Here is a 27,837-nt window from a genome sequence, read left to right as displayed (position 1 = left end):
AACAAATCGTGAAATTCACTTCTGAGATCATGGTAAGGTTCACTTCTAAAGCAACGCGAAGAACTTTACAAGTATTTTCTCAGTAACAATACAAATTAAGAGAGACAAAACTGCTGTGCTTCCACTACAGAATTACAGAAAATAAGAGATCTATTGATAAGGGAACAGAGCACTGGCAAATCATATTATAAATTATTCTATTGCAGTGGCAGGACAGATACTTAAATGCTTCAATCACAACAAGAAACAAAATATAATCAGGATTATGTAAAATCAAACCAAAAACCACAAATGCCTCTCAGTAAAATAAATATTTCATAATATTCATGAAAAACTACTTCAAACCACAGTTTTAGTTTGTTTTAAAATACAATTGGAAAAACCACAGATGATCAGCAGTGAATAAAATTTCAATAATTGTAAACACAAGTCTGTAGATGCTGAAAAAAAATAGAGTAGCATGCACAAAATGCTGGAACAATTCAGCAGGTCAGCAAATGGCATCAATGGAAAAGATGAGTCTATGTTTTGGGCTGAGACCCTTCATCAGGTCTATAAATTGTTCAAAATTTTCCAATTAAGAAAGTACTCAGATCAACCTATCATTCTCTCTTTTCTCATAGCTCATCTTTCTTGTAAAAACTAAAGATTGATAAATGCTTTCAAACTGAATTTCCAAAAAGCTTACATTTATTTTTCCACTTATTTTAAATTTTCAAATGCTTTCAATCTTTTGCCACTCCTCACTAGCAACTCACTTTAGCTAAATACTATACTTCATCCTCATCAAACTTGTCTAAATTGATGCAACTGTGGTAAAAGTACAATATTATTAATACAGTATTAGCAGCATACCTAGAGTTTCTGAAAAGGCATTTTGGAGCAAATGTTCGGCACACAATTTTATTGGGACTTTTTTTTCAGTTCAGAATTGGAGTACACTGAGAAAATAACCTAGCCAGGTCATCTAATAAAGTCACATGGGTGAATTTAGGAATAGAATATGGGCAATCGCTTTGTTGGGGTTATAGTAAAAGCCTACAATAGACACTGCAGATGTTAGCAAATGGCAAAAAAGATTCAAGATTAGCTTTATTTGTCATATGTACATGGAAACATGCAGCGAAATGTGTTGTTCGTTCGCATCAAAGCAAATCAACAAAGATTGTACTGGGCAGCCTCCAAGCATTGCCACACTTGCAGCCCCAACGTAACATCTCCACAACAAACTAATCCTAAGCATATGACTTCCACATGCAGGAGGAAATTGGAGCACCTGGAAGAAAGTCTGGTCACAGGAGTAGGTGCAAACTCCGGGAGGAATCAAACTCTGATCTTACCGCTGCAATAGCAAGCATTACTTTAACCAGTGAGGTAGCTGTACAGCACAGGAAGATGTGAAACAAATAGGGTTATAATAGTGACGATTTTAAACTTACCCAACATTGACTTGCATGTGTGCACCTAAGTGCACATAGGTTTTTTTGGACACAAAAATTAGAAATTCCTCAGAGAAGTGGCTGACCACATCTTATGAATCTAAGCTGGCAGTTAGGAAGAGTTTGGAAAAAATGACAACAATTTTGTTGGTTCCAAGGTAGTGATAGAAAGAGATAGGGTGATCATTAAGTTGAGGTCCTAAATTTGCGAAAGGCTGATAAGGACTGAGCAAAAATAAATTAGGATCAGATTACTGTAGGTAAAACAACAGTCAACAAGTTCTTGCTTTTAACAGATAGCAAGAATTCAAGGATAGCACATTCCAGTAAGAATGAAAGGAATAGGCAACAAGATTAGGAAACTTGGATGACAAAGGACATTGAAGATCCCAAAGTGGGGGGGGGGGAGATAAAAGCATATGACAAGTATAGGCAATTGTATTCTCTTGAGGAATATAGAGGGTGTAGCAGAGTACCAAGGAAGGATATGTACAAAAAAAATGGCAAGGCACTAAAGAATGTTAATGAACAAATACACCAACAGTTCCCAAATTCCATAGGACGGCAAAAAAACTATGAAATGTCCTTGAAAAACAAGACCAAGGCATTAAAAAAAGATAACTAAGGAGAGGATAAGTCCACTCAAGGATAAAGGAAGGAATTTGTGCCTGGAGATAGAGCAAGTGGCCAGGTACTAAAGGACTGCTTTTTGTCAGTATTTACCAAGAAGGATTTGGAGGATAGTGAAAGCAGAGTGGGGCATGCTCATGTCCTAGGTCATTTTGATATTGATGAGGAGGGAGTGCTCAGTCTTCTAAAGAGCATCATCCAGGGGTCTGATGCCTATAGCCAAGAATATAATGTCCTCTTGTTTGAATATAGATTCAAACAAAAGGACATGAGTTGAGAGTTAGGGGGCAAAAGTTTAGGGGTAACACGAGGGGGAACTTCTTTACTCAGAGAGTGGTAGCTGTGTGGAACGAGCTTCCAGTAGAAGTGGTAGAGGCATGTTCGGTATTATCATTTAAAGTAAAATTGGATAGGTATATGGACAGGAAAGGAATGGAGGGTTATGGGCTGTGCGGGTCAGTGGGACTAGGTGAGAGTAAGCGTTCGGCACAGACTAGAAGGGCCGAGATGGCCTGTTTCCGTGCTGTAGTTGTTATATGGTTATAATATTGAAAGCAGCAAGTGAAGATCTTTGTGCCCTCACTAGCAACAGGTGAGGTCTTAGAGGACTGGAGAGTAGCAAATGTGCCTTTGTTCAAGAAAGGAAATAGAGATGATCTAGGCAATTATAGATCAAAAAGCCCAGATCAGTAGTAGGGAAGAGGATACCAATGCAAAGAACTTATGGGCATTTGGAAATGCATGGCCTGCTTAGAAACATTCAACATGGCTTTGTGCAGGGCAGGTACATCTGACAAACTTAAGGGTTATTTACATGAATTTTAGGAAGGCATTTCATAAGGCCCCTCATGGTAGGTGATTCAGAAAATAAAAATACGTGCGAGCCAGGGAAAATTGCAAGTTTAAGTTTTGGAACTAGTTTGCTCATAGAAGATAGTGTAAGTGCAGAAGGTCATTATTTTGGCCGGAGGTCCATCAATGCTGGGTGCTCTTTTGTGATACATATTTGGATAAAAATGTAGGGGGTGGATTAGTAAGCTTGTAAATGACACCCAAGATTTGAGGAATCGTGGATGGTATAAAGGGCTATTAAAGAATACTCCGTCCACACTAAAACTGTGTTTTCATCCCCCAAAACTGGAGCTTTTGAGAAACGCTCTCCAGGGTGTGTAATTTTGAAAACACCGCTTGGGCAGATCAGTGTGGACCGGGTAACCAGAGAAATCTGAAAACGCTGTCATGACGTGCCGGAACAGATGGTGACGGCAGCACGCCATTTCATTGTTTTCTTGAATGCAACCTAACAATTTCAGAACAGGCGGCAACGAGACTGAAGCCAGAAGAGTTAGAAATGTACTCAACAAATACCTTGACCCATTTATTCAGTAAGTTATAAGTATACTCACTTTGCCCTGTTTTCTGTCCTTGCTGGTATGAAGGTGGTTTACCTATTTATGTAAGTACTTCTCTGAAATAGATGTGTAACAGCCTAATGTAACATTGTATGGAAATACAAGATAACACTGATGCAGACATGTTTTATACATTTAACAAGGGGCTTTATTAATGCAACAGAGTTAGTCAGTTTTTCCAGTGTTTGTCATCAGCCGGTTCATACAGTCTGTGAGCTCCCTGTCGGTTGCCTCCATAATGCTCCAGTATTTGTTTTTTTTTAAAAAAAACTTTTAAGTTCTCCTGCACAAGAGCCAACAGCTGTCCATCGTTTTAAGTTTTTCTAGTCTGTAACCACACTAACGTGCAAGATTCGACACCAAACATGTCGCTTGTTTTCGGTAGATGTGTCCTGCGCATGCGCAGGAGGAGATTTGCCGAAATCTCCATTTCAATGTGGACAGAGATATTTTTAAAAACGCATAGTGTGGACGCCTATTATTTTTACGTGAAACTGGCGTTTTCAAAATTATCCGGTGTAGCGTGGACATAGATTTAGTCTGGGCAAGTGTGAGGTGTTGCGCTTTGGGAGCTCAGTTGAAAGGAGAGAGTATACAGTTAATGGTAGGCCCTTTTAATAGCACTGAGGTTCACAAGGAACAGAAACAGGTTTACTATCACTGGCATATGTCATGAAATGTGTTGTTTTGCGGCAGCAGTACATTGAAGTACAGAAAATCTACAAATTACAAGTAGTATACAATAAATTAAGTAATGCAAAAAGAGGGAAAGCATAGTGCAGTAGTGTTCATGGATTTATCGTCCATTCAGAAATCTGATGGCGGAGGGGAAGAAGCTATTCCTGAAATGTCTTCAGCACCTTGTCCCTAATGAGCAGAGGGAATATCCTGTGTGATGGGGTTCCTAATGATAGATGCCATTTCTTTAAAGCACCATCTTTTGAAGATGCCCTGGATACTGGGGAGGCTAGTGCCCCAGCTGACTGAGCTTGCAACTCTCTGCAGCTTTTTTTGATTGTGTGCAAAGGCACATCCACACCAGATGGTGATGCCACCTCACTAGAATGCTCTCCACGGTAAATCTGTAGAAATCTGTCAGTGTCTTTGGTGACATACAGATCTCCCCAAACTCCTGATGAAGTAAAGCTACTGTTGTGTCTTCTTTCTAATTGCATCAATAGGTTGGGCCCAGGATAGATCTTCAGGGGTGTTGACAGCCACGAACTTGAAATTGCTCACCCTTTCCACTGCTGAACCCTCAATGAGAACAGGTGCGTGTTCCCACAGCTTCCTCTTCCTGAAGTCCACAATCAATGCCTTGGTCTTACTGACATTAGTGCAAGGTTGTTTTAGTGATAGCACTCAACCAGCTGATCTATCTCACTCCTGTACACCACCTTGTCATCACCTGAAATTTTTCCAACAATTGTTATGTTGTTGGCAAATTTATAGATGGCATTTGAGTTGGGCCTGGCCACACAATTATTGGTGCAGAGCAGAGCAGAGGGCTAAGTGCACAACCTTGAGGTGTGCCAGTGTTGATAGTCAGCAAGTAGATGTTATTTCCAATCCACATAGACTATGGTCTTCTGGGGAGGAAGTCAAGGATTTGTTTGCAGAAGAAGGTACAGAGGTGCAGGTTTTGGAGCTTGTTGATTAGACCTGAGGGTATGATTGTGTTGAACACTGAGCTGCAAATAAATAAACAGCAGCCTGATGTAGGTATAGCTATTGTCCAGGTGATCCAAGATCAAGTGGAGAGCCAATGAGATTGTATCCACTGTAGACTTATTGTGGCAAATAGGTAAAGTGCAGCAGGTCCAGGTTCTTGCTTAGGCAGGAGCTGATTCTGAGCGTGACCAACCCTTTAAAGAACCACTGAGAGTCACTGGCCGATAGTCGTTCAGACAGCTCATCCTGGTCTTCTTGGGCACTGGTATGAGAGTCTCCATTTTGAATCCAGATGCAGCAGCGAGATATTGAAGATGCCTGAACACAGATTTTCAGAGCCCTACTAGGGCCTGACGCCTTGCGAGGGTTCACTCTCTTGAAAGATATTCTGAAGTTGGCCTCAAAGACACAGACCTAATGGTTTTAAAAAAATTATGAAAGGCATTGATGAGATAAGTTAGTCCTTCTTTTCCAGAAAGAATGTGAAACACCAGAGGACATGCTGTTAAGGTAGGTGTGTGGAAAGGAAACTATTTAAAAAAAAATGAAACGCAGAGACTAGTAGTATCTGGAATATATTACCACAGCAGTGGTGGATGCAAGGAGCTTGGGGTTTAGGTAGACAAATGAATAGGAAGGGAATCAATGGATGACACATTTAACAGTAGGACATTTAGTATACATTGGCAATATCATGGTCAGAACTACCTCTCCAGTGCTGTACTGTTCTCCGTATTTTGGAAATCATATGGCTGGAGATTGTTGAAGCCCAGAGGTTTTTGCCTCTGCTAGCCATAGCTGAAGTACTAGAAGAACTGGAGGAAAGTTAACATTATTCCCTTATTTAATAAGAGCAGCAGGGATAAACCACAAAACTAAATGTCATCAAGCAAATTAATGAAGAAAATTCTAAGACAACATTTATGTTTACGTGGACCGATAGTCAGTATGACTTTATGGAAAATGCTTTTAACACATTTGATTAGAGTTTTTATTTGAAAAGATGGCAGATGAGATTGATGAAGGTAGGACAGTCAGCATTGCCTACATAGATTTTAGAAAGGCATTTGACAGAGTCCTACATGGCAGACAGAATCACAAGGTCAGGGTACACAAGATTCAGGGGAAACCGCCTTGGATCCAAAACTGGCTTGGTGACAGGAGGCAGAATGTAGTGATGTGAAGATGCTTTCCTGGAGAAATCAGTGACTGCTGGTGTACTACAAGGATTGCTGCTGGGACATTTGGTGCTTGTGATGTATATTAATGATTTGGATGTGATCAGCAACTTTACAGTGGCATTTGGATGGTGACAGGATTTAGATCAGTTGTAAAGATGGCAGAGATTTGCTATTTGGAATTCAATCTCATCAGGTATAAGGTGATGTATCTGGGAATCAAATGGAAGTAGAACATACACTGCAAACAACAGGGCTCTACAGAATATTGCTTAACAAAGACATCTACTGTTCCAAATTCGTAGTTTCCTGAAAGTGGTAACATAGTGTGATGGAAAATAACTGGTTCTTTGAGTCTCAACAGTAGAGGCCTGGACACACACAGTTTTAATAATAAGGAATTTATTTACAAGGGGAAGTCGGGTCAACACAAGCAACTACAATACACAGGAAGCAGTGTGGGGACAGGGTACAGTTACACAAACAAAGAACAAGGGAAAAGCACTACAACAGCTATCCCCCTTGACCTTGGATAGCTGCGGCTCCCTTACCAGGACAAACGATAAACCTTCCCAAGCATAAATCAATGCAATTACCTCCAATGTGGTGGTCTGTAAGAGAGCGCGAGCCAAGGGCAAGTCTCACCTTTTAAAACATGGGGCTAGGCGAGATAATCCAATTAAGGTGACAAATAATTTAGGTGTGCATTGATTAGTTGGGAGGGACCAAATGTTGATTGGCGTGTGGTGTGTCCTCCGACCAGCCAGGTGGCAGTGCATCTGTCACGTGGCCGGTATATCTGGATACACATAGGTCCCTAGGGTGGTAAAGTATGGCATGCTTGCCTTCAATGGTCAGGGCTTGCATTGTTGGGATGATACATCATAACTTAACAAAACACTTTCAGGTACACACAATATTGTGAACAGTTCTGGTCACCTGACTTTACAAAGGATGTGATTGCACTGGAGAGAACAAAGAAATACATCAGGGATGTTACCTCAATTGGATGACTTTAGATTGGGCAAGCTGGGCTTATTTTCCTTGGAGCAAAGTAGGCAGAAGAATGACCTGATATTGTGTCTTGAAAAAGTATTCAGTCCTCACAACTTATTTCACATCTTACTGTCTCACATTTAAAACATATTGAAATAGCATTTTTTGAGCCAGTCTACAAAGTAGTGTTCATCATGTCAAATCAAAAGAAAAAACCCAAACCCTGTCCACAACTTACCAGAAATTAAAAAGCACAATTGTGAGGCTGAAAAAAATATTTTTCTTCTTTGTAATTACTGCACTAACTGCCCTCAGGTACAATACCTTCCCAACTTTTTGATGTAGAAAATTGGAAGATGACCTAAATAAATCCCTGTAAGGTTCAAGTGTATGGTACATTTTCAACAGACCAAACTAAAATGAAGACAACAGAGCATTCAAGACAAGTCACGGAAGTGATAATAGAGAAGCACAAATCTGGGGAAGGGGACAACACCATCTCAGAGGCACTGAGCCTACCTGGGAGCTCAATGCAGTCTATTGTAAAAAAGTGGAAAGATATGAAATCACAGCCACACTGCTAAGGTCAGGCACCCCTTCTAAACATAGTCACCAAAGAAGAAAGGCACTTGTATCAGAGGCTATAGTGATGCCAATAGTCAGAGTGAACTGCACAAGTCTATGGCTGCAACTGGAGATGAGGTTCAGGGCTCCACAATCTCCAAGGCCTTGTACAAAAAGGAAAAGCGGCAAGGAAGAAGCCCTGGCTAAAAAAACATATCCTTGCCTATAAAGACTTTGCAAAGTGTCTCTTGGAAGATACTGTAAAGATGTAGAAGGCCTTCTGGTCACATAAGACTAAAGTGGAACATTTTGGCCTCAACACTTAGCAGTACGTTTGGCGTAACTATAATATCGCGCATCAGCCAAGGAATACCATCCCTAATGTATAGTGGAGGTAGCATCATTGTACGGAGATGCTTGTCAGCAGCAGGCACCGGAAATCTGGTCAGGATTGATGGGAAGATGAATGCTGCTAACATTCTAACCTCTGCCAGAAAGCTTAAACTGCGGAGGAAGTTTGTCTTTCAGTAGTCAATGACCCAAAGCACACTGCCAGAGCAACCATGGAGTGGCTTCAAATGAAGAAAATAGTGTTTTTGAGTGGCCCAGCCGGAGTCCTGACCTTAACCCAAGAGAACATCTCTGGGAAGACCTCAAGATTGCTGTCAACCACCACTCCCCAACCTGGCACAGATTGAGCAATTTTGCAAGGAGGAAAGGGATAATCTTGCTCTATCATGCTGTGTAAAACTGATATAGACTTATCCAAAAAGATCACTGGCTGTAATAGCTGTGAGAGGTGGTTCAACTAAGTACTGAGCAAAAGGGGATAACTACATTTGAACTACTGACATTTCAGTTTTTGAATTTTTAGTGTTTCATGCTTCACAATTTTCTATTTTTTTGGGTTCTACTCTAGGGAAAAAAGATCATATAATTCACAAACATAATTCTCAAATTGATCAAAATCTTGTGTTGTAATATTCATGTATGTGAACACAATGTTGGAAGTTGAATACTTTTACAAGGCACAGTACATGCATATAAGATTATGAGACACAGACAAGATATATTAATTTTCCCATGAACTTAAAAGACATGAATGCATCGATTTAAGGAGAGAGTGAGGCGTTTAAAAAGGAACTGAGGGCATGTTTGAGTGTTTGATACCTGCAATACACTGCTGAAAGTGGTGGCAGACTTATTCCATTTAAGAGGCATTTACACATTCTTAAACAGGCAGAAAGGATACAGTCATCTGGGGAAAATGGCATCAGTAGGTAAAAAGGTCAGCATCAATGTGGTGGGCTTAGGGGTTTGTATTTTTTGTGCTTGATGCATCCTTGACCTGGAATATCAACTGTTTCTTTCTTTGCTAATGTTGACCCACCAGTACTTTCTACTTTTGAATGTTACATTATTCTTATTAAGCAAATAATTTTCACAGGCTAATTGTCCATAATCTACCAATGAGTTAGTGATAAACATCTATGTTTAATCTAGTTAGAGCTAGCTCTATTTTATGAATAACAAGCAAACCAATTAAATTTAGCATCAACAGAAAAGTGAGTGCAGTCTTTTCAACAGAGCTGGACAATATTTTACTACTGTTGTACAGGAGGTTTTGAATTGTGTTCATTGCACAGTAATTCCATGTGAAAAGGTTTGAAGAGCAACTGCAGGGAAGTTACTTAATTAAATTTATACATTACCTGATCTAACTGAGGTCTTACAAGTTTTTCTGATCTCTAGCATCTGTAGTTGTTTTGTCTTTGCAAGCATCTTAATTTATTTCAGCAATGTTCATGTTGAAGCAGGATTTCTCTTCAATCTGAAGGGATTTCCTTCTGTCTTCTAACTTATTTACTGCCATTTCCTTTTACATGAACAACTTCAAGATGTTACTGCCAGGCTATCATTTTATATCCCCACCAATCATTCTACTGCCCCCTGCCTTCCACTGAATCACCATTCTTTCTTTTCTCTACTCCTTTTAATTCAACTCCAAGTTAAAACCAACTACCTGTAATATTTTAGTTTTGACAAAAAGTCACCAACCCAAAATGTTCTCAACATCTGTGTACAGCTTTTGAAGATTTCTTGTAATATAGGACATTTTGCCTGTCTATTGAGTTATAAAAAATTTCAAATTATTGGCTCAGGTTTTGTTTGAAGGAAACCCTGATGATTTTTATACATTCCCAACCACCTTGTGGTACAGTAGCCAACCGGAAATGGTGTCAGGTTAGATGCAATCAGCACACAATTTATTCAAAGATGCAATGTAACTGACTGAGCAATATCAGCTGAAGCTGTTGGGAGGACGGGGCAGAGTGTAGATTGTCAAAACAAAAAGAACGGCATGGTAGCGCAGTGCTTAGAGTGACACTGCTACAGCAATAATGGCCCAGGTTCAATTTCATCACCGTCTGTAAGGAACCTGTACGTTCTCCCTGTGGGTTTCCTTCAGAAGCTCTGTCTTTAGAATGTGAGAAGACACCATACAGTTAGTTAACTGGTCACATGGGTTTAATTGGCAGCACAGGCTCAATAGGCCATCAGATGGGCTTGTTCCTGTGTGGCATTCCAAAATAACAAAATAAAAATGAGTACATAAAATCATGTGGGTCTGGATTGTATGAAACTAGTGCTTAATATGTAAACAATCTGAAATCTGCAGAGAAATCCATTTTGAATTTATTACATCACAGCCCTTTTCAAAAGAGCTGTGAAGGCAGCTTAGAATAGGTAGTGAGTGCCATCACTTGCACAAGTACTATTGGATAAAGTTAGCAATATTTCTTATAAATTTTGTAAGGCCATGTATAAAATGTGAATACAAGAAACAGGAGCAGGAGAAGGACAATCATCAAGAACATAGTCCATCTTTTACCCCAATAACAGTTTTGGGTTCTCTCCCAACATCCTTCTAATATCCAGAAATCTGTTGATCTTTTTGAATACAATCGATAAAGCTGCTAATTTCATTTGCCACAACTGAATATATACCCAGATGTTTGAATTGGTTCCCTAGGGTTCAACTTTCTGGTCAATCCATGCAAACAAACAAATCTGAATTGTTATTTTCACACTTTATAGACATCCGTGTGATCAAATTTTAATTCTTCTTGCTATACAATTGCCCACTATTCTTGTTTCAAGGTTAAAAATGCTTGTAATAATGATGATAGCAAGGTAAACTGAATGAGTTCTATGTCAACTGGTAACACCTGTAGTTACTTCAGGATCAGGCTGGCAATTAGTAGACTGTAGCTTTGAACTTAATACCAGATGGAGTCAAATGCATCTATATTGACAGGGGACCAATTAGAAAATGGCTTCATCCCTTTCAAAGGCAACTCATCATTTATGTGATTACCTCACTTTTAGACCAGCTACACATTTCCACAAGCTGCTATGTTCCACTTCCACAGGAATGAGAATAGCTTTGAATTCTTTCCTTTTGTTGAGAAAAGAGTTTGAATTAATGCTGATTTCCAGAGTCAGGTACACAAGTGGTATGTACTGTATGGGCTGCCAAATGGTTTTATTACCCAAAACAAGAATACAGAGCATGGAGGCAACAGCAGTTAGTCTACACCTGAAGCATCACAAAGGTCCTAATCACCACATCAAAGATATTATTGTCCCAAAGAGTGCAGAGATTAATTAAGATATTGATAACAACCTTTCTCTCTATCAGGAAAACAAAGAACTGGTCATTGATTTCAGGTAATGGGATGGCATACATACTGCTATCTAATCAACACTGATGAGATTGAGAGAGTTGAGAGCTTCAGGTTCCTGGGAGTGAACATTACCAATAGCCCTGCCCTGGTCCAGCCACATAGACCTCATGGCCAAGAAAGCTCACCAACATCACTACTTCCATAGGGGAGGGCTAAAGACATTTGGCATGTCTCCACTGACCCTTACCAATTTTTAATCAAAATTTGGACTCTTGACTCACAATCTTCTTCATTATGATTGTTGGAACCCACTAATTTTTAAATAATACTTTTATAGCATTTGTGCTTTTTATAAACTTATGTATTTTTCACAGTATGAGTTGTTTCATCCCCACTTACTGGCAGAAAGCAGTATAGCAGCTAAACTAATGGTTTAATCACCCCTCTCATTTTTCATTGGCTAAGTATTAACACATTACCCACATAATGTTTTAATTATGTGGCCTATTAACTAATTCATTCCTATATGAGAAATTTTCCTCATCTTATTATAAAAGTGATAGAGTTTTCAGAAGAGACATCTTTATTCCCTTTGTCTTTGCGTACATTTTGTTTAGTATTTGTATGTTTAGTTTGTACTCTAAAATAAAGAATTGTTAGAATTTAGACTGCTCACCATTTCTGAATCCCAGAAGAACCTCAAGGATCAGAAAATAAACAGAGATCCAACAACTTGGTGCAAAACGTGGGACGAACAAACCAAACTTAGAAAGGAAGTTTTAAGCACATAGCTGGAAGACAAGGCATTCCTCTGTTCCTCAACTGTCCAAGAATAAATATCTTCTGTACATCGTTAAAGGGAGTTGAAGAGTGAGCGGAGTTGTGGTTGCACAAACTGTGTAGGGCCGGTATAAACTCAGAGTCTGATACTATAGTAACAACAGAGTTATATGAGTTGTTAGATGAGAGGACGACAGAAGTTAAGACAGTGGATGGATGTTTGCTTGTTTGTAACCTGGTATTATAGTCACAACCAGGTTGTGAGTTTTGCGAGATATTTGATGTCTAGAAGTGAACAGGACTTCTTAAAATCGAAACTAATATGATGGCCAAAGCTTTGAAACAGACTGGTTTCAAAACCCTCAAATTCCCAGCTGAGGAAGGAAAAGTTAACTGAAATCTTAAGCTCTTACTTAGGTGACGCATATAAACGGTAAAGAGATACAGAAGAAATGTGCAAAATCTAGTGAGGACTGGCTTGTAAGTGATGTTGAAGTTATACGCTGCAAGATCAAAAAATGTGTGGTCAGGACCCTAAAAGGAAAAAACAGTATGGGCACCAGCAACCTAAAGTACTAAGTTGTTAGATGCTTTAAAATGTGCAAGAACTGATTTAGAAAATCAATTGGATGACAAAGAAGAAAATGCATACATGCTAAAAGAGCAGAATGAAAAAGATAACAGATCAGCAAAAAAGATTTCTGCATTATTGGAAAAGGTAAACAGACAACATGCAAAGTTTGTCGTAGTTAAGAGCTGCGTTCAGAGGCAAATCTGCCTGGCACTGGGAAGACTTTCGGTGGCTGGTTCAGCCAACCCAGTGGGCGGTGTTAATGATGTCAATCACGTTGAATGGCAGCCAACACTGACTAATCACCAAACAGAGTGACACCTTGGGAACTCCACAGAACTGCTGAGATACTGACTCAGAGACCTCTAGTGGCTCAAGAGATGATGACTGTAATAAGTTAATTGGTCTGGCAGCCATGGCAAAACTTGCCCCAGTAAAAAAATAAGAGAATGAAAACACAAAAGACCAATGATGGAATTTACTAAAGAAAACAGGAAATTTGTCACTGACCAGCAGATCTAGAGAAAAAAAAATTGACAAGTGATCCAGGGAAGTTTCGCATCCTAAAAAAAGGAAACTTATAAGACTTGGATTGAACTTCAATGTATTAGCAATATAAAAATTGTACCCATATGATGACATTCCAATTTTAACTACCATGCTAACAATTCAACAAATAAACCAGTTAAGACAAGAGTTGAAGAGTATAGAAGAGGATAAACAGTTTACCAGCTGGTTGGGAAGAAATTAAGGCATGGTTGGAGGGACAAGCCCCAAACCAGAACAATTGGAAGAAAGTGGTTGATTGTGAACAAAAGCCTTCAGAGGATGTTTCTGAATATGAAGACCACGACAGGACAGTTTGGCTCAGTTACGCAGGAGTCTCAGGAATAAACAAAGACAATATCGAAGATGCTATATATGCCTCTTTCAAGTTGACTTTCATGGATGGTTTGAAACCAGATGTTGCCAAAATTGTGAAGCTAACAAAATCAAATTAGAGTGAAACAGCTGTTTCCTACAGTGAACTGGTACAAGCTGCCAAACAAGTGGAGCAAGATATCAACACCCGAATAAGATTGGTAAAGATAGGTCAACTGTCTTTACCTGCTAACCAACAAGTGGAAATGGATATGGAAGTTACCTGGTAGATGAGGACAATGGGCTATATCTTGTTGGCATAAGAGATCAACTTCACCAAAGACAACAACCTCAACAACAAGCTCAACCTTTTACCTCATAAGGCACAATTTTAGGCTATAATTGCAGATGTAATGGAGATGTTGTCAAAGTTGAAAAAATGACTAGGCCCAGCCCTGCAGCCTTTGTCTGCAGTAGCGCAAAAGCAAAACGTAAAGTCAGTGGACATGGAAGACTATGATGGTCATGAATGTGCAAGAACATAACATGCCAAGGAGATGCAAATCAGAAAGAAGCGCTCTTGTTGAACCCAGATCTGATTCTGTACACTGACGGCTCCTCAACTATTGAGGGAGGAATTTGAATAGCTGGTCAGCTGTTGTTACAGAAGAGGAAGTAACGGCCTCAAGAGACATGGCTCCTGATACTTCACCACAGGCAGAAATGAAAGCTTTAATTGCAGCCTGTAAGCTAGAAGAAAGAAGATCAGCTGATATCTACACAAATTCTCGATATACTTCTAGAGTTTTTCAAGACTTTGGAAATATATGGGGACAAAGGATTTCTTATAGCCATGGGAACTCCAATCAAGAATAGCGTACTAGGACAAGAACTCATGGAAGTCATGCAACTATCAGAAGTTACAGTATTAAAATGTAAAGGTCACTCTTAAATGACCACAATGGAAAGTCATGGAAAAGCATTTGCAGATACAATTCTGCCAGGGTCCCTTGTAGAATGAAAAGGGTGGACTGTTAGAAACCACTTTTTAAATAATAGTTTTAATAAGATTTGTACTTTTTAAACAAACTCATGTATTTTTCCACAGCAAGTGTTGGTTCATCCCCACTCACTGGCAGAAAGTGGTATAGCAGCTAAACTAACATATTATCACCTTTCTCATTAAGTACTAATACATTACTCACGTGCTGTAATTGTTTTAATTATGTAGCCTACTAACCAATTTATTTTATCCAGGAATTTTCCTGATCTTATTATAAAAGTGATAGATTTTTCAGAGGTGTCATTCCTTTTCACTTCGCATGCATTCACCTCTAAACTTCGCTTCTCAGCTCTATTTAGTTTGCTTAGTATTTGTATGTTTATACTCTCAAAATAAAGAGTCGTTAGAATTAAGACTGCCCTTCATTTTTGACTCCCAGAAGAATCCCAAGGATCAAATAAAAATAGATCTAACATGATCTTGTATCTTCTTGCCTACCTGCACGGCACTTTCTGTGTATTGTTATTGTTTCTACCTTGTTCTGCCTCAATACACTGCAACTACACAATGCAAGACAACCTTCTCACTATATCTTGGTACATGTGACAATAATAAACCCATTCCAATATTACCAGGTTCAGCAAATTGACTAAATATGCTGGTGTTGGTTTCTTTGGAACAAAAGAGAATGCAGGAAGATTTCATTTTAAAATATATTACAATTCAATTCAAAGTAAATTTAATATCCAAGTACATATATGCTCTACTCACTTTATACTTATGACTGTGAGGCTAAGTATAACTCCAATGCCACATTTAAGTTTCCCGACAGCACTATTGTTGTTAGCCAAATCAAAGATGGTGATGAATCAGCATACGGGAAGGAAACTGAAAATCCACGTAGAGCACAACAACCACCTCTTGCTCAACGTCAACAAAACCAAATAATTTATTGTTGACTGCATGAGGGGGAAACCAGAGGTCCATGAGCCAGTCCTCATCAGGGGATCAGTGATGGAGAGGGTCAGTAACTTTTAAGCTCCCTGACAATAGCATTTCAGAGGACCTGACCTGGGACCAGCACGCAAGTGCCATTAGAAAGGCACATAGTGCCTCCACCTTCTTAGAAGTTTACACAGATTCAGCATGTCAGCTGAAACTTCTACAGAGTATCCTGTCTGACTGCATCGTGGCCAGGTATAGAAACACTAATACCCAGGAATGGAAACACCTGACTAAAAGAGGGGCATACAGCTCAATCCCTCCCCACCATTGAGCACACCACTGTTGCTGGCCAAATCAAAGGTGGTGACAAATCGGCATATAGGAAGGAGATTGTAAATTTGGCTGATTAGTGACTACAGAAGGAGGAAACTCGAGGTACACAAACAGCACTGCCACAAGAATGCAGCATCCATCAAGAACTCCCACTATCTAGGCCATGTTCTCTTTTCACTGCTGCCACTGAGGTGGTGGTACAGGAGCCTTAGGCTCCACACCACCAAGTTCAAGAACAGTTATTACCCTTCAATCATCAGGATCCTCAACCAGCAGTGGTAACTTCAGTCACCTCACTGAACTGAGTCCACAACCTACGGACTCACTTTCAAAGACTCTACAACCCATGTCCTCAATATTAGTTCCCCAAATGTCCAAGATCAGTGTGCATTGAATAAAAAACAACTGGAGAGACGAGGGGAGGCATTCCATCCTGGGGGCTGATGTGTGGCTGGGCAAAACTTCCCTGAAGGATCAATAGTGGCAGCACACTGGCGTACAAATTGGAATGGCGTGGTGGGAGTGCTGTGAGGGTTGGAGAAAGGGCTCTGGGGAACAGTGGAAAGTCAAAGGGGAAAGATGAATTTCATTGATTGTTGGGGGGGGATAGGAAATGACCACAAGATGAAAGGGAGAATAGGTGGGAAGCACAAGGAAGGCAACATCAATGAGTGCACAATGGTCAGCACGTCCACCCATACAGCAGACTCGTTGGACTTGCTCCCACTTGCCACGGACCAAGACCACACTCGATCAAACTGGTGTCGTTGCTGATGTGCAGCAGCTACAGCACTTCAAAAGAAATCACTTCTCAGTGTGAAGTCTGGGACATGGCAAGTCCAGGCATGTGGAAAGCCCTAAAAGCAACAAACTTTGCTCTGTTACTATTGCCCAGGAACTAAAATGCTTTGCCAGTAACATCACTACCCGAGTAAGATTATTACCAGTTATAGGCATTTCAGCAAAAGTGCGATTACACTGCCTGGAAGGGGAAAACCATAGAGAGGAACACCATCTTCATGGGATGGGCTTCACTTCTAAGAATGAATTATTCTGATGCCTCAGCAATTCCTCCATGGAACAAGTGAATGCCACATGACACTGCAACCTGGAAACAGCATTGTTCTCCACAGAAAACCACTTGTTACAAAGTTCAGTCAATATCTAGTCAAAAGTTCAAAATAAATTTATTATCAGAGTATGCCTGTCACCATATACTATTGACATTTATTTTCTTGCAGACATTCACAGTAGAATAAAATACAAAAGAATCAATTAAAAACTATACAAAAGACTGAAAGACAACCAGTGCGCAAAAAACAATCTGTGCAAATACATAATAATAAGTAAATGAATAATACTGAGAACATTAGCTGTAGAGCCCTTAAAAGTGAATCTGCAGGTTGAGGAGGCAGTTCAGAGTTGAGGTGAGTGAAGTTATCCATACTGGTTCAGGGCCCTGATGATTGAAGGGTAACAACTGTTCCTGAACCTTGGGGTTGTAGGACACAAGGCTCATGTACTTCCTTCCCAATGACAGCAGCAAGAAAGGAAAATGGCCTGGATAGCGGGGGTCCTTGATAACAGATACTGCTTTCTTACGGCAGTGCTGTCTGTAGATATGCTCAATGGTGGGGGAGGAGGTTCCTGTGATGGACTGGGCTGTATCTAAAACACATACACCTCTTCTTGGAAAGTTATGAACAAGGTCAGAGAGGACTTCTATTCCAAAAAGATGCTAGGATAATCTAAACATCCAGTAAGGTGTGATTGACAAGGGAGAAGTAGGGAAAGCTAACTCAAGTGGGATCATCCTCATAATCATGCTCCTGGAGAATGGTCTTGCCACAGCAAACGCTCCATTTGGTAATGCCAAGCACAAGATTTCATGGGATAGATTAAAAAGAGCCAACATGGTTTTGTGCAGGGAATCAGGTCTCATGAGTTTTTTCTTGAGGCACTCGGAAAATTGATGAAGGCAAAGCTGTAGATTTGACACCCAGGCTTTTGATAAGATCTCGCATGGTGGGCTGGTCCAGAAGATTAAGGCAGAAGGAATCAGAGACAAACTGGATCAAACTTGGCTTGTGATAAGAGATTGAAGATAGTGGTGAAATGTTGCTAACCCACCTCCACCCCCCGGACTGGAAGTTTTGACAGATGGTTTCCCAGACTGTTAGTGCTGGGATCTTTATATACTTAAATTAGATGTGAATGTAGGTGGTCTGATTGGTAAGCTTCAGACAGCATGAAAATTGATAGTCATAGCAAAAATGAGTGATGAGCTGGAAAGCTGGGTGCAACAGGGGCAGATAGAATTTAATCCATTCAAGTCTAATGCAATACATTTTGTGAAGCTAAATACTTATGGTGGGGGGGGGGGGTGGTGGAGAAGAGAGCAGGGTTGTAGTGTTCTCGCACAGGTGTAAAAACTCTGAACTAAACACCAAGTATAAACTGGAGTCAATGAGGCGCGATCCCAGTAAGATTAACTGTTTACTGTTCACTCTTCCACATTAATGTATGGTGAAAAGGCGTTGCTTCTATGATGTTGCTAGTGCGTAGAAAGAAAACTTTTCTCGTGCTGATCCTGCACACACAAGCCCCCGCCTTCCCGTTTCTCCAAACCGGTATTTTCCCACAAAACGCGGCGAAACCGGGAGTGACGTCATCGCATGCCGTGATATATCACAGACAACGAATTTACTTTCAACAACCTTAACTTTAACTAGAAAACGATTACAAACGAATTACTAAAGCAAAAATATAATAAACTAAACAAATGCCTTAAGGGCAACACAGGGGTGAAGGAAAAAGAGGAAAATTTTATTTCCAATTAGTAAATATCTGGGACCTCAGGAGCACTGTTGTACTCAAAGGCCTTGTGAAGAATATTGACAGCTCCCTGAAATTTAGGGAATCCTGCACAAGAACTCCCAAGTCCCTCTGCACCTCTAATTTCTGAAAACAGTCTAACAGTCTATGCCTTTATTCCTACTACTACACATTTCACCACACTATATTCCATTTGCCACTTTGCCAATTCTCCTAATCTACCTACATCCTTCTGCAGACTCCTTTCTTCCTCGACACCAGCTACTCCTCCTCCACCGGTCTTAGCATTGCTCACAAACTTGGCCACAAAGTCATCCATTTCCAACATCCAAACCACTGAAACATAACTGTCCCAAGAGTGATCCCTGTGAAACACCAACAGCCAACGAGAAAAGGCCCCCTTTACTCACACACTGAAATCTGCCAGTAAGCCAATCTTCTATCCATGTTAGCACCTTTTCTGTAATCCATGGGTTCTTATCTTGTTCAGCAGCCTCACATGTGGCACCTTGTCAAAGGCCATCTGAAAATCCAAGTAAACAACATCCACTGACTCTCCTTTGTTTATTTTGCCTGTTATTCCCTCAAAATATACCAACAGATTTGTCAGGCCAGATTTCCCTGCAAGGAAACCATGCTGACTTGGGCCTATTTTATTATGTGCCTTCAAGTATCCCAAAACCCCATCCTTAGTAACGAAGTCCAACATCTCACCAATCACTGAAGTCAGGCAAACTGGCCTATGATTTTCCATCTTTTACTTCACTCCCTTCTTTAAAGAGTGGAGTGACATTTGCAATTTTACATTCCTCCAGAACCATTCTAGAAACTAGTGATTCTTCAAAGTTCATTGCTTTTATGCTGTCTTTGACTTCCCTTGTCAGCTACATTTGCCTCATCTACCCTTTGGAATACTTTTTCATCTTTGGGATGCATCTATCCTGTGCCTTTCACATTGCTCTCAGAAACTCCAGCCATTGTTGATCTGCTGTCATCCCTGCTAGTATCCCCTTCCAATCAACTTTGGCCAGCTCTTCTCTTATGCCTCTGTAGTTCCCTTTACTCCACTGTAATACTGATATATCTGATATCACTCTCTCTCTCTCCCCTTCTCCCCCCCCCCCACACACACTGCAAGATGACTTCTATCATTTTATGGTCATTGCTTCCCAAGGGCTCCTTCACCTTAAGCTCACTAATCAAATCTTGTTCATTACACAACACCCAACCCCAAAATTTCCATTCCTAGTGGGCTCAACTACAAGCTGTTCTAAAAGGTCATCTCATAGGCAACCTACAGAATCCCCCTCTTGGGATCTAGCACCAACATGATTTTTCCAATCTACATACATATTGATATCCTATGACCATCATAACATTGCCCTTTTTATATGCCTTTTCTATCTCCTGCTGTAAATTGTATCCCACATCCCATCTACTGTTTGGAGGCCTGTATACAACTCCTATCAGGGTCTTTTTAACCCTTGCGATTTCTTACCTCTACAAACAGGAATTCTCTTTCTTCCTATGTCACCTCTAAGGATTGGATTTCATTTTTTAAAATTAATATCGGAACCACCCCACTCCCTTTACCTACCTGCCTGTCTTTTCAACACAATATATATCCTTGGACTTTAAGCATCAACTGCGATTTTCTTTCGGCCATGACTCAACGATACCCACAACATCATACCTTCCAATTTTCGACTGTTCTACAAGATCAATCTTATTCTGTACACAGTGTGCACTGAAATATAACATCTTCATTCCTGTAATCATCAATCTTTTCAATTTTGCCCCCGTGTTACCAGAAGCTAAATTCTTATCCTTTTCTAAATGTTGTCTTTTTATTTATTCTGGAGACCTTTCTCATCTCTCCTGCTCTTTTACTTTATCCTCTGGTTTCCAAATTGTTGAACCCATCCCCTATTTAGTTTAAAGACACTTCAACCCATCCTACTGACTAATTTTGCCCTGTCAACTGCCTATCCTTCCTCACAGTCTCACTACACGCTGTTTCTACTTGTGTACCATCTGCCCTATCCTTTGCTCTATCACTCCAGTTGCCATCCCACTGCCAAATTAGTTTTATCAGGATCATGCCCGAAAGAAGCAGCTGCAATGGGAAGGAAAGATTGGACAACCCGGATTAATTCTAATAGGAACATAGACAACTAGAAGGTAAGAAATGTATAAGGGAATGAAGGCCTAATGGAAGTGAATGGAATTAGTGTAGATAGGCATATCGGTTGGCATTGAGATGGGCCAAAAGGAGCCATTTCGCTCCTACGATTCCCATCTCCCAGGCACCTTTCGATAGCTATTCAAGTAAGAAACCCACAATTCACAATAAACATTGATTACAATTGGAATCACCACCTTCTAAATTACATCATCTCCAAAAAAATTCACAACAGAAATTCTGCCATTATAAAATTAATAACAAATTCTTCAGCATCAACAACAAGTTCACTTCAAGAATATCACACTGTTAAATTCCCACTCAACTATAGTGCCCACTCTATCTGAACTGCCCCAAGGTCCACAACAAACAGACCATGTGAAGAGACTCGGCTTCCATATCAGGGTATACCAGGACTGGTTTCTTGTTAATGACCAGGAAATCATAGATCCAATTAACCACAAATGATTGGAAGCTCCACCATACTTTGAAGGAAAATGAATAGCTCTGGAGGCATTGTAAAGGTGAACGCGAACAGAAAATCTGCAGTCTGAATACAGGAATAAGGAACCTGGAGCAGGACTGAGAACAATTTGCCTCATGACATGATCATGGCTGACCTGCCCCACCTCAATATATCTACCACCTCTTTAAACACCTTCTCTGAACCACCACAACACTCTGGTGTAGAGTTTTAGAGATTCAATACCATCAGTGAGAAGAAATTCCTACACACCCAAATTTAAAATAACCACCATTTATTTTGTAACTACACCCTCTCAGTCAATGTTCTTACATTAGTGAAAACACTTCAACATTATACCCTCTTATAATCTTCCCTGTTTCAGTAAGATCACATTCCATTCTTCTGAAGAAATGAGTCCCAACTGGAGCTGTACAACCCCTCCCTAAGGGAGTGTTTTCGTGTCCTAAGGGGCCGTTAAAAGAAATAGAAGTCGTTGGGGGGCATTCAAAATTCTTGGGGGGGGGGGGAGGGGGGAAGAAGTGTAAGCGGAACCCTAATTTGAGGCATGAGACCAGACCGACCTTGTTAACTCGCTGCTGTCATCAACATCCAAAAGCATTCCTAGTTTGTGTTAATTTTTCTTTTAATTTAGCCTCGTTAATGATGGATAAATACATACGGTGCGATCTCAGAGTCTGAAGGTTGTGAAGGCTTGGATTCTAATCCTGCTAAGAAACAGCAACTACAGAAAATGCATCAATACAATGTTACATACCAGGGTATTGTTTTATTCCATGCCCATCAGATTAGCAATGCCCCATGTGTCTTATTTGTAATACTGTGCTATCTAACGAAACCATGAAACCGTCAAGATTGTAGGAATACTTCTGTAAAAGACACCCTGATAAGGCTACTTATGGTATTACTCAGCTCCAGAAGATGAAAGAAGCATTTGAAAAAGCGTTGCACACTTGAGTCATTTGCCAAGAAAGCAAAAAAAATGACCTTGATAGTGTCTCATCGCTTCTTATAACATTTCCAAAATGATAGCAAAGTGTGGAAAATCTCATTCAATTGGTGAAAGATTAATAATGCCTGCTGTATCAGGAGTACATGCTGCTGTTCTCAAATGAATTTTAAAATCAGTTCCTCTGAGTAATAACTCTGTAGCCTGTCGTATCGATAAAATGAGTGAAGACACTGAACAACAACTATGCAAAGAACTACAAAAAACATAATTTGGGATACAACTGGATGAGTCTCACTGCATTGCTAATGGCCTATGTACAGTTCATCAAAAATAGAAAAGTTTTATGAAGAGATTCTCTTTTGTAAAAAGTAAAAACAAATGGATCTCTCCCCCAGCTCCTTTCTCAGACATCCTAGGAAACCCGGCTCCTTAGTCCCTTGCTAACAGCCACTGGATCCCGCGGTGATAAACCCACCTTTCTCCAGCTTCATACGTCGGGGGTGCATACAACTTCGGACCCGCCAGATCGGTGAGGTTGGGATGTCTTGCCCATCCGAACCCTGGTTTGTGTGAATGCTGTGTGATTTACTGCCACCAGCAAGAAATAACATCATACACTGCATACAATTTATAAAGTATATTTAAGAATGTTAATATAAACAGTTATTAAATGAAAGGGAAAAATAAAAAAGGGCCCATTACTCTTAAACAGTCAAATGTGCACAAATTGGAGCTCATCTTGAAAGCACACAGCACCTTCTGGACATCACTCGAAATCCATCTCGAACAAACGGGTCTCCCACAGGAGTACTGGTTCTTCCTTCTTGAAGCCATTCATTTGCACAAAGCACCTTCAGCAACAGGGATGGCATCCTCTGCCAATTTCTTCCCCCCATCTTCTCCCAGCTCCTGCCAACAAAGACAAAGACCAAGTGTTCTCCAGAACCTTCGCCCAATTGCACTATACTGATTGGCTAACAGCACATTCCCAAGTTGAATAACAAGCCTCTTATCGTAGTTCAAACCCAAACAAACCGAAAGCAGAACAGACTGCTCTTACAGAACTGCTAAAATGAATTGCCTACAGCACAGCAGTAAAAATCTTAACCAAGGCATTACACAAATATCAAGGGAGAATCAATCTATGACAAGCTCAAAATGTATATTGAGGATAAAAGTATTCCGATTAGGAACACAATTTCTTGTGCAACACATGGACCACCATACATGACAAGTTACCATGCTGGTTTAGTGACATTTATGAAAAAAGAAATTCCAAGTCCATTTGCAATCCTTTGTGTAATTCATCATCAACATCTTGCTGCCAAAAACCAACAAAATTAAAGCTCATCCATTAAATAGCAGAATATTTCACCAGTTATGCCAAGATAATGATGAGAGTTTGAACACTTGCTTCTTCACACTGAAGTGCGCTGGCTGTCAAAAGGCTGCTGCTTAAAATGTTTGAGACCGTGGTTAAATTTTTGATCAAAGTTGACAAGGGCTCAGGAAACAAGATTTAATTTCTATGTAGTGATATGGCATACCCAGCCGATTTCAATGACAAAATGAACATTTTAAATATGAAACTGCAGGGTGAGAATTTCAATTTAATCCAGACAAAAAGTACTATGACCAATTTTCTGATAAAAGTGGAAATATACAAACCAAACATTGGGAGAAGAATGTTCTCACAGTTTCTCTGCATGGAAAGTATGGCACTCTCTTTCACAGATGGCGATTTGCAAGAGTACTGCTTACTGCTGCAGTCACTGAAGACTTCAGAATCTATTCAAGGATTTGAACCATCTGCAAATTCCGAAATGATTAATTAACCCATTTCTTTGCAAAGTGGAAGAACAGGAAGAGAGCTTGCATGAAGAAATTGTCAAAATTCAGAATGATGAAGCAAAATTGCTTTCCAATATGTTTCTTGTTTTTTGGCGAAGGGCCAAACTGCTCTTCATTGTATTATTTCCATCCTCCTACCTTGTTGAAAGAGGCTTCAGTGCAGAGAATCACATATTCAAAAAAAAAACAGAAACCACTTGGACATCGTTAAGCTTGGGGGCTTAAGGGTTTTAGTCAAAACTTGAACCAGATATTTCAACTCTTACTAAAAACCACCAAACTGAGGGATCACATTGATATTGGAGCTGCTGTACAGTGCATTGGTACTGTGTAAGCTAGGCTTAAAGACAAATAAAAATTTGAAGCAAAATCATTTACCTCATGTTAGCATATGGTAGACATTTTTTTAATAATACTATGGGGGTGATGGAAAGTACATTGTGCTTAAGAGGGTGTTGGCAAGTTTGAAGATGCTTTAGGGGGCACCCTGGCAGGTATGAGAGTGCTTTAAGGTTGGGAAACACTGATCCAAAACATTTATAATTAGACACCTTATCAACTACTGAATCTCTTTTGGACTACACAGATATATATCGCTAATTGTACACAATACTGATTATGTGCAATGATTTTTTCATGCTGTCAAGGTCTCTGCTGCTCCAAGATCCAGGACCCACTTCACTGAAAGTCAAGAATGAAGTGTATCAACCACAACTTTCCTTAGGGGGTGCAAAGATATTTAGAAGCTCCTTCTTAATAACTTCTCTAACCAAAGTTGTGCAAAAAAAACCTCATACTTTACCACCAAGTTTTGTTCAGGCACCCTTGCTATTTCTCTCCTAATTTCCAGCCAGTAAAGGAAGCGCCCACAAAATTTATTTATATTTCGACAGGTTGCCCTGTTACTCACGATACAGCAAACCTGTTCTCTTTGCAAACTACTATCCATATTTGAACATACTCCTCTGTAATCTTTACTCAAACTTGCTCCTGATATGGACCCATCGACATACCTAAAGTTTCTTCAGATATAAAGTGTAAAAGGGAGGCAAGAGAAGATATTAGACAGCTGGAAAATGACACTGGAGAAGTAGCAATGGGGTACAAGGAAATGGCAGATGAACTGAATAAGTATTTTGCATCAGTCTTCACTGTGGAAGACACTAGCAATATGCCAGAAGTTTGAGTGTCAGGGGCAGAAGTGAGTGAATTTGCCATTACTAGGGAGAAAGTGCTTGGGAAGCTGAAAGGTCTTAAGATAAATATATCAACTGGACCAGATGGTGTACACCCTAGGGTTCTGAAAGTGGTGGCTGAAGAGATTAAGGCAGCATTAATGATCTTTCAGGAATCTGTAGATTCTGACATGGTTCCGGAGGAATGGAAAATTGCAAATGTCACTCCTCTGTTCAAGAAGGGAGAGAGGCAGAAGAAAGGAAATTACAGGTCAGTTAGCCTGACCTCAGCGGTTGGGAAGATGTTGGAGTCAATTGCTAAGGATATGGCTTCAGGGTACTTGGAGGCATGTGGTAAAAAGAAAAATTCGGCTGAAGTCAACGTGGTTTCCTTAAGGGGAAATCTTGCCTACTATATCTGTTGCAATTCTTTGTAGTAGTAACAAGCAGGATATGACAAAGAAGAATCAGTAGATGTTGTGTAATTGGATTTTCAGAAGGCCTTTGACAAGGTGCCAAACACGAGGCTGCTGAACAGGTTAAGAGCCCATGGAATTACATGAAAGATACTAGCATGGGTAGAGCATTGGCTGATTGGCGGGAAGCGAAGAGTGGGAACTAAGAGAGCCACACTTGGTTGGCTGCCAGTGACTAGTGGTGTTTCACAGGAGCTGTGTTAGGACTTCTTTTTATGCAATATTTCAATGAGTTGGACAATAGAATTGATGACTTAGTAGTCACATTTACAGATGATATGAAGATATTGTGTGCAGTTTTGGGTCCCTTATCTAAGGAAGGATGTGCTGACATTGGAGAGGGTTCGAAGGTCATTCATGAGAATGATTCCAGCATTAAAGGCTTATCAGGAGTAGTGTTTGATGGCTCTGGACTCGGTGGAATTCAAATTTAAGGGGTGGGGGCTCATTGAAATCTGTTGAATGTTGAAAGGCCTCGATAGAGTGCTCGTGGAGAGGATGTTTCCTGTGGCGGGGGAATCCAAGACCAAAGGACACAGCCTCAGAAGAGAGGGTCATCCATTTAGAATGGAGATGAGGAGGAATTTCTTTAGCCAAAGAGTGGCGTATCTGTGGAATTTGTTGCCATAGGCAGCTGTAGGCCACGTCATTGGGTATATTTCAGGCAGAGGTTGATAGATTCATGATTAATCAGGACAAGTAGGGATACAGGGAGAAGGTGGGAGAGTGGGGCTGAAAAGGAAAATGGATCAGCCATGAGGAAATGATGGAGCAGACTCAATGGGCCAAATTCCTTCCCTATGGCTTATGACCCTCGCTCCTATCAGATTCCTTCCTTTCCAGCCCTTTACCTTCCACCCCCACCTAGCTTTACCCATCTTCTTCTAGCTAGTCTTTTTACCCCTCTCCCCACCTTTTGATTCCCTCTTTCCAGTCCTGATGAAAATATCGACTTTATTCATTTCCATAGAGGCTGCCTAACCTGCTGAATTCCTCTGGAGAAGCCTGTCAGAGCAAAGATGCCCTATTTTCTGCAAATCATTAACGATGTCAAACAGTTCGCATCTTTTGATATCTAGCATCTGATCCGGCAGAGCTGACTGGCCTCACTCAACGAGACTCGGTGGGTACATTACGGAGACCACCATTGCGGCTGTGGCGACGGATGAGCCGGCCCGAGCACGCGTTTCCCAGCGGGTTTGTCCTCGTCACCACACCGCCGGAGAGCAGCGATTCCCCACCCTCCCTACCCCGCTGCTGACTCACCTCCAGCTGGTTCCCGACCTCTGAGGTCATCGTCACAGATTACAGGGCTGTAAATAGACGAACTAAAAGAAAACACACGGAAAGTAGCTACAACCTCGACCCAAGTACGCTCGCAATATCGTCCCGTCCTCCCAACCGCCGCGCTTCTCAGTTCCGCCTTTTGAGCTGCAACCGCAACTCCAAAGTTTCCAATGAGAGCGCAGGGGGAGGGAAAGCAGAAGGAGTGGAGGGGAAGGGTGCGGGGCAAAGGGGAGAGTGAAAGGGTAGAGGGGCAGAAAGGAGGGGGTGGGGGAGGAGAGGGAGAGAAGAAGGAGTGGGGAAGGGTGCGGGTCAAAGGGGAGAGTGAAGGGGTAGAGGGGCAGAAAGGAGAAGGAGGTGGGGGAGGAGAGGGAGAGAAGAAGGAGTGGAGGGGAAGGGTGCGGGGCAAAGGGGAGAGTGAAAGGGTAGAGGGGCAGAAAGGAGAAGGAGGTGGGTGAGGGGTGGGGGAGGAGAGGGAGAGAAGAAGGAGTGGAGGGGAAGGGTGCGGGTCAAAGGGGAGAGTGAA

The 27,837-nt window shown here is 40.8% G+C and overlaps 1 protein-coding gene across 2 annotated transcripts in view; it reads right to left on the bottom strand.

Moving 5' to 3' along the window:
- tmem192 (transmembrane protein 192) overlaps window positions 1-27,449 on the bottom strand; it is a 53,583-nt gene extending 26,134 nt beyond the window's left edge. For both annotated transcript variants that reach the window (XM_073043095.1, XM_073043096.1), the window contains exon 1: window positions 27,294-27,449. In XM_073043095.1, the coding sequence (XP_072899196.1) occupies window positions 27,294-27,323 (30 nt within the window). In that variant the 5' untranslated portion in view covers window positions 27,324-27,449. The remainder of the gene's footprint in view (window positions 1-27,293) is intronic.
- Window positions 27,450-27,837: the final 388 nt, after the last annotated feature.

Source organism: Hemitrygon akajei, chromosome 4, assembly GCF_048418815.1.
Source record: "Hemitrygon akajei chromosome 4, sHemAka1.3, whole genome shotgun sequence".
NCBI classification, from domain to species: Eukaryota; Metazoa; Chordata; class Chondrichthyes; order Myliobatiformes; family Dasyatidae; genus Hemitrygon; species Hemitrygon akajei.
This window is presented reverse-complemented; position numbering and strand designations above follow the sequence as displayed.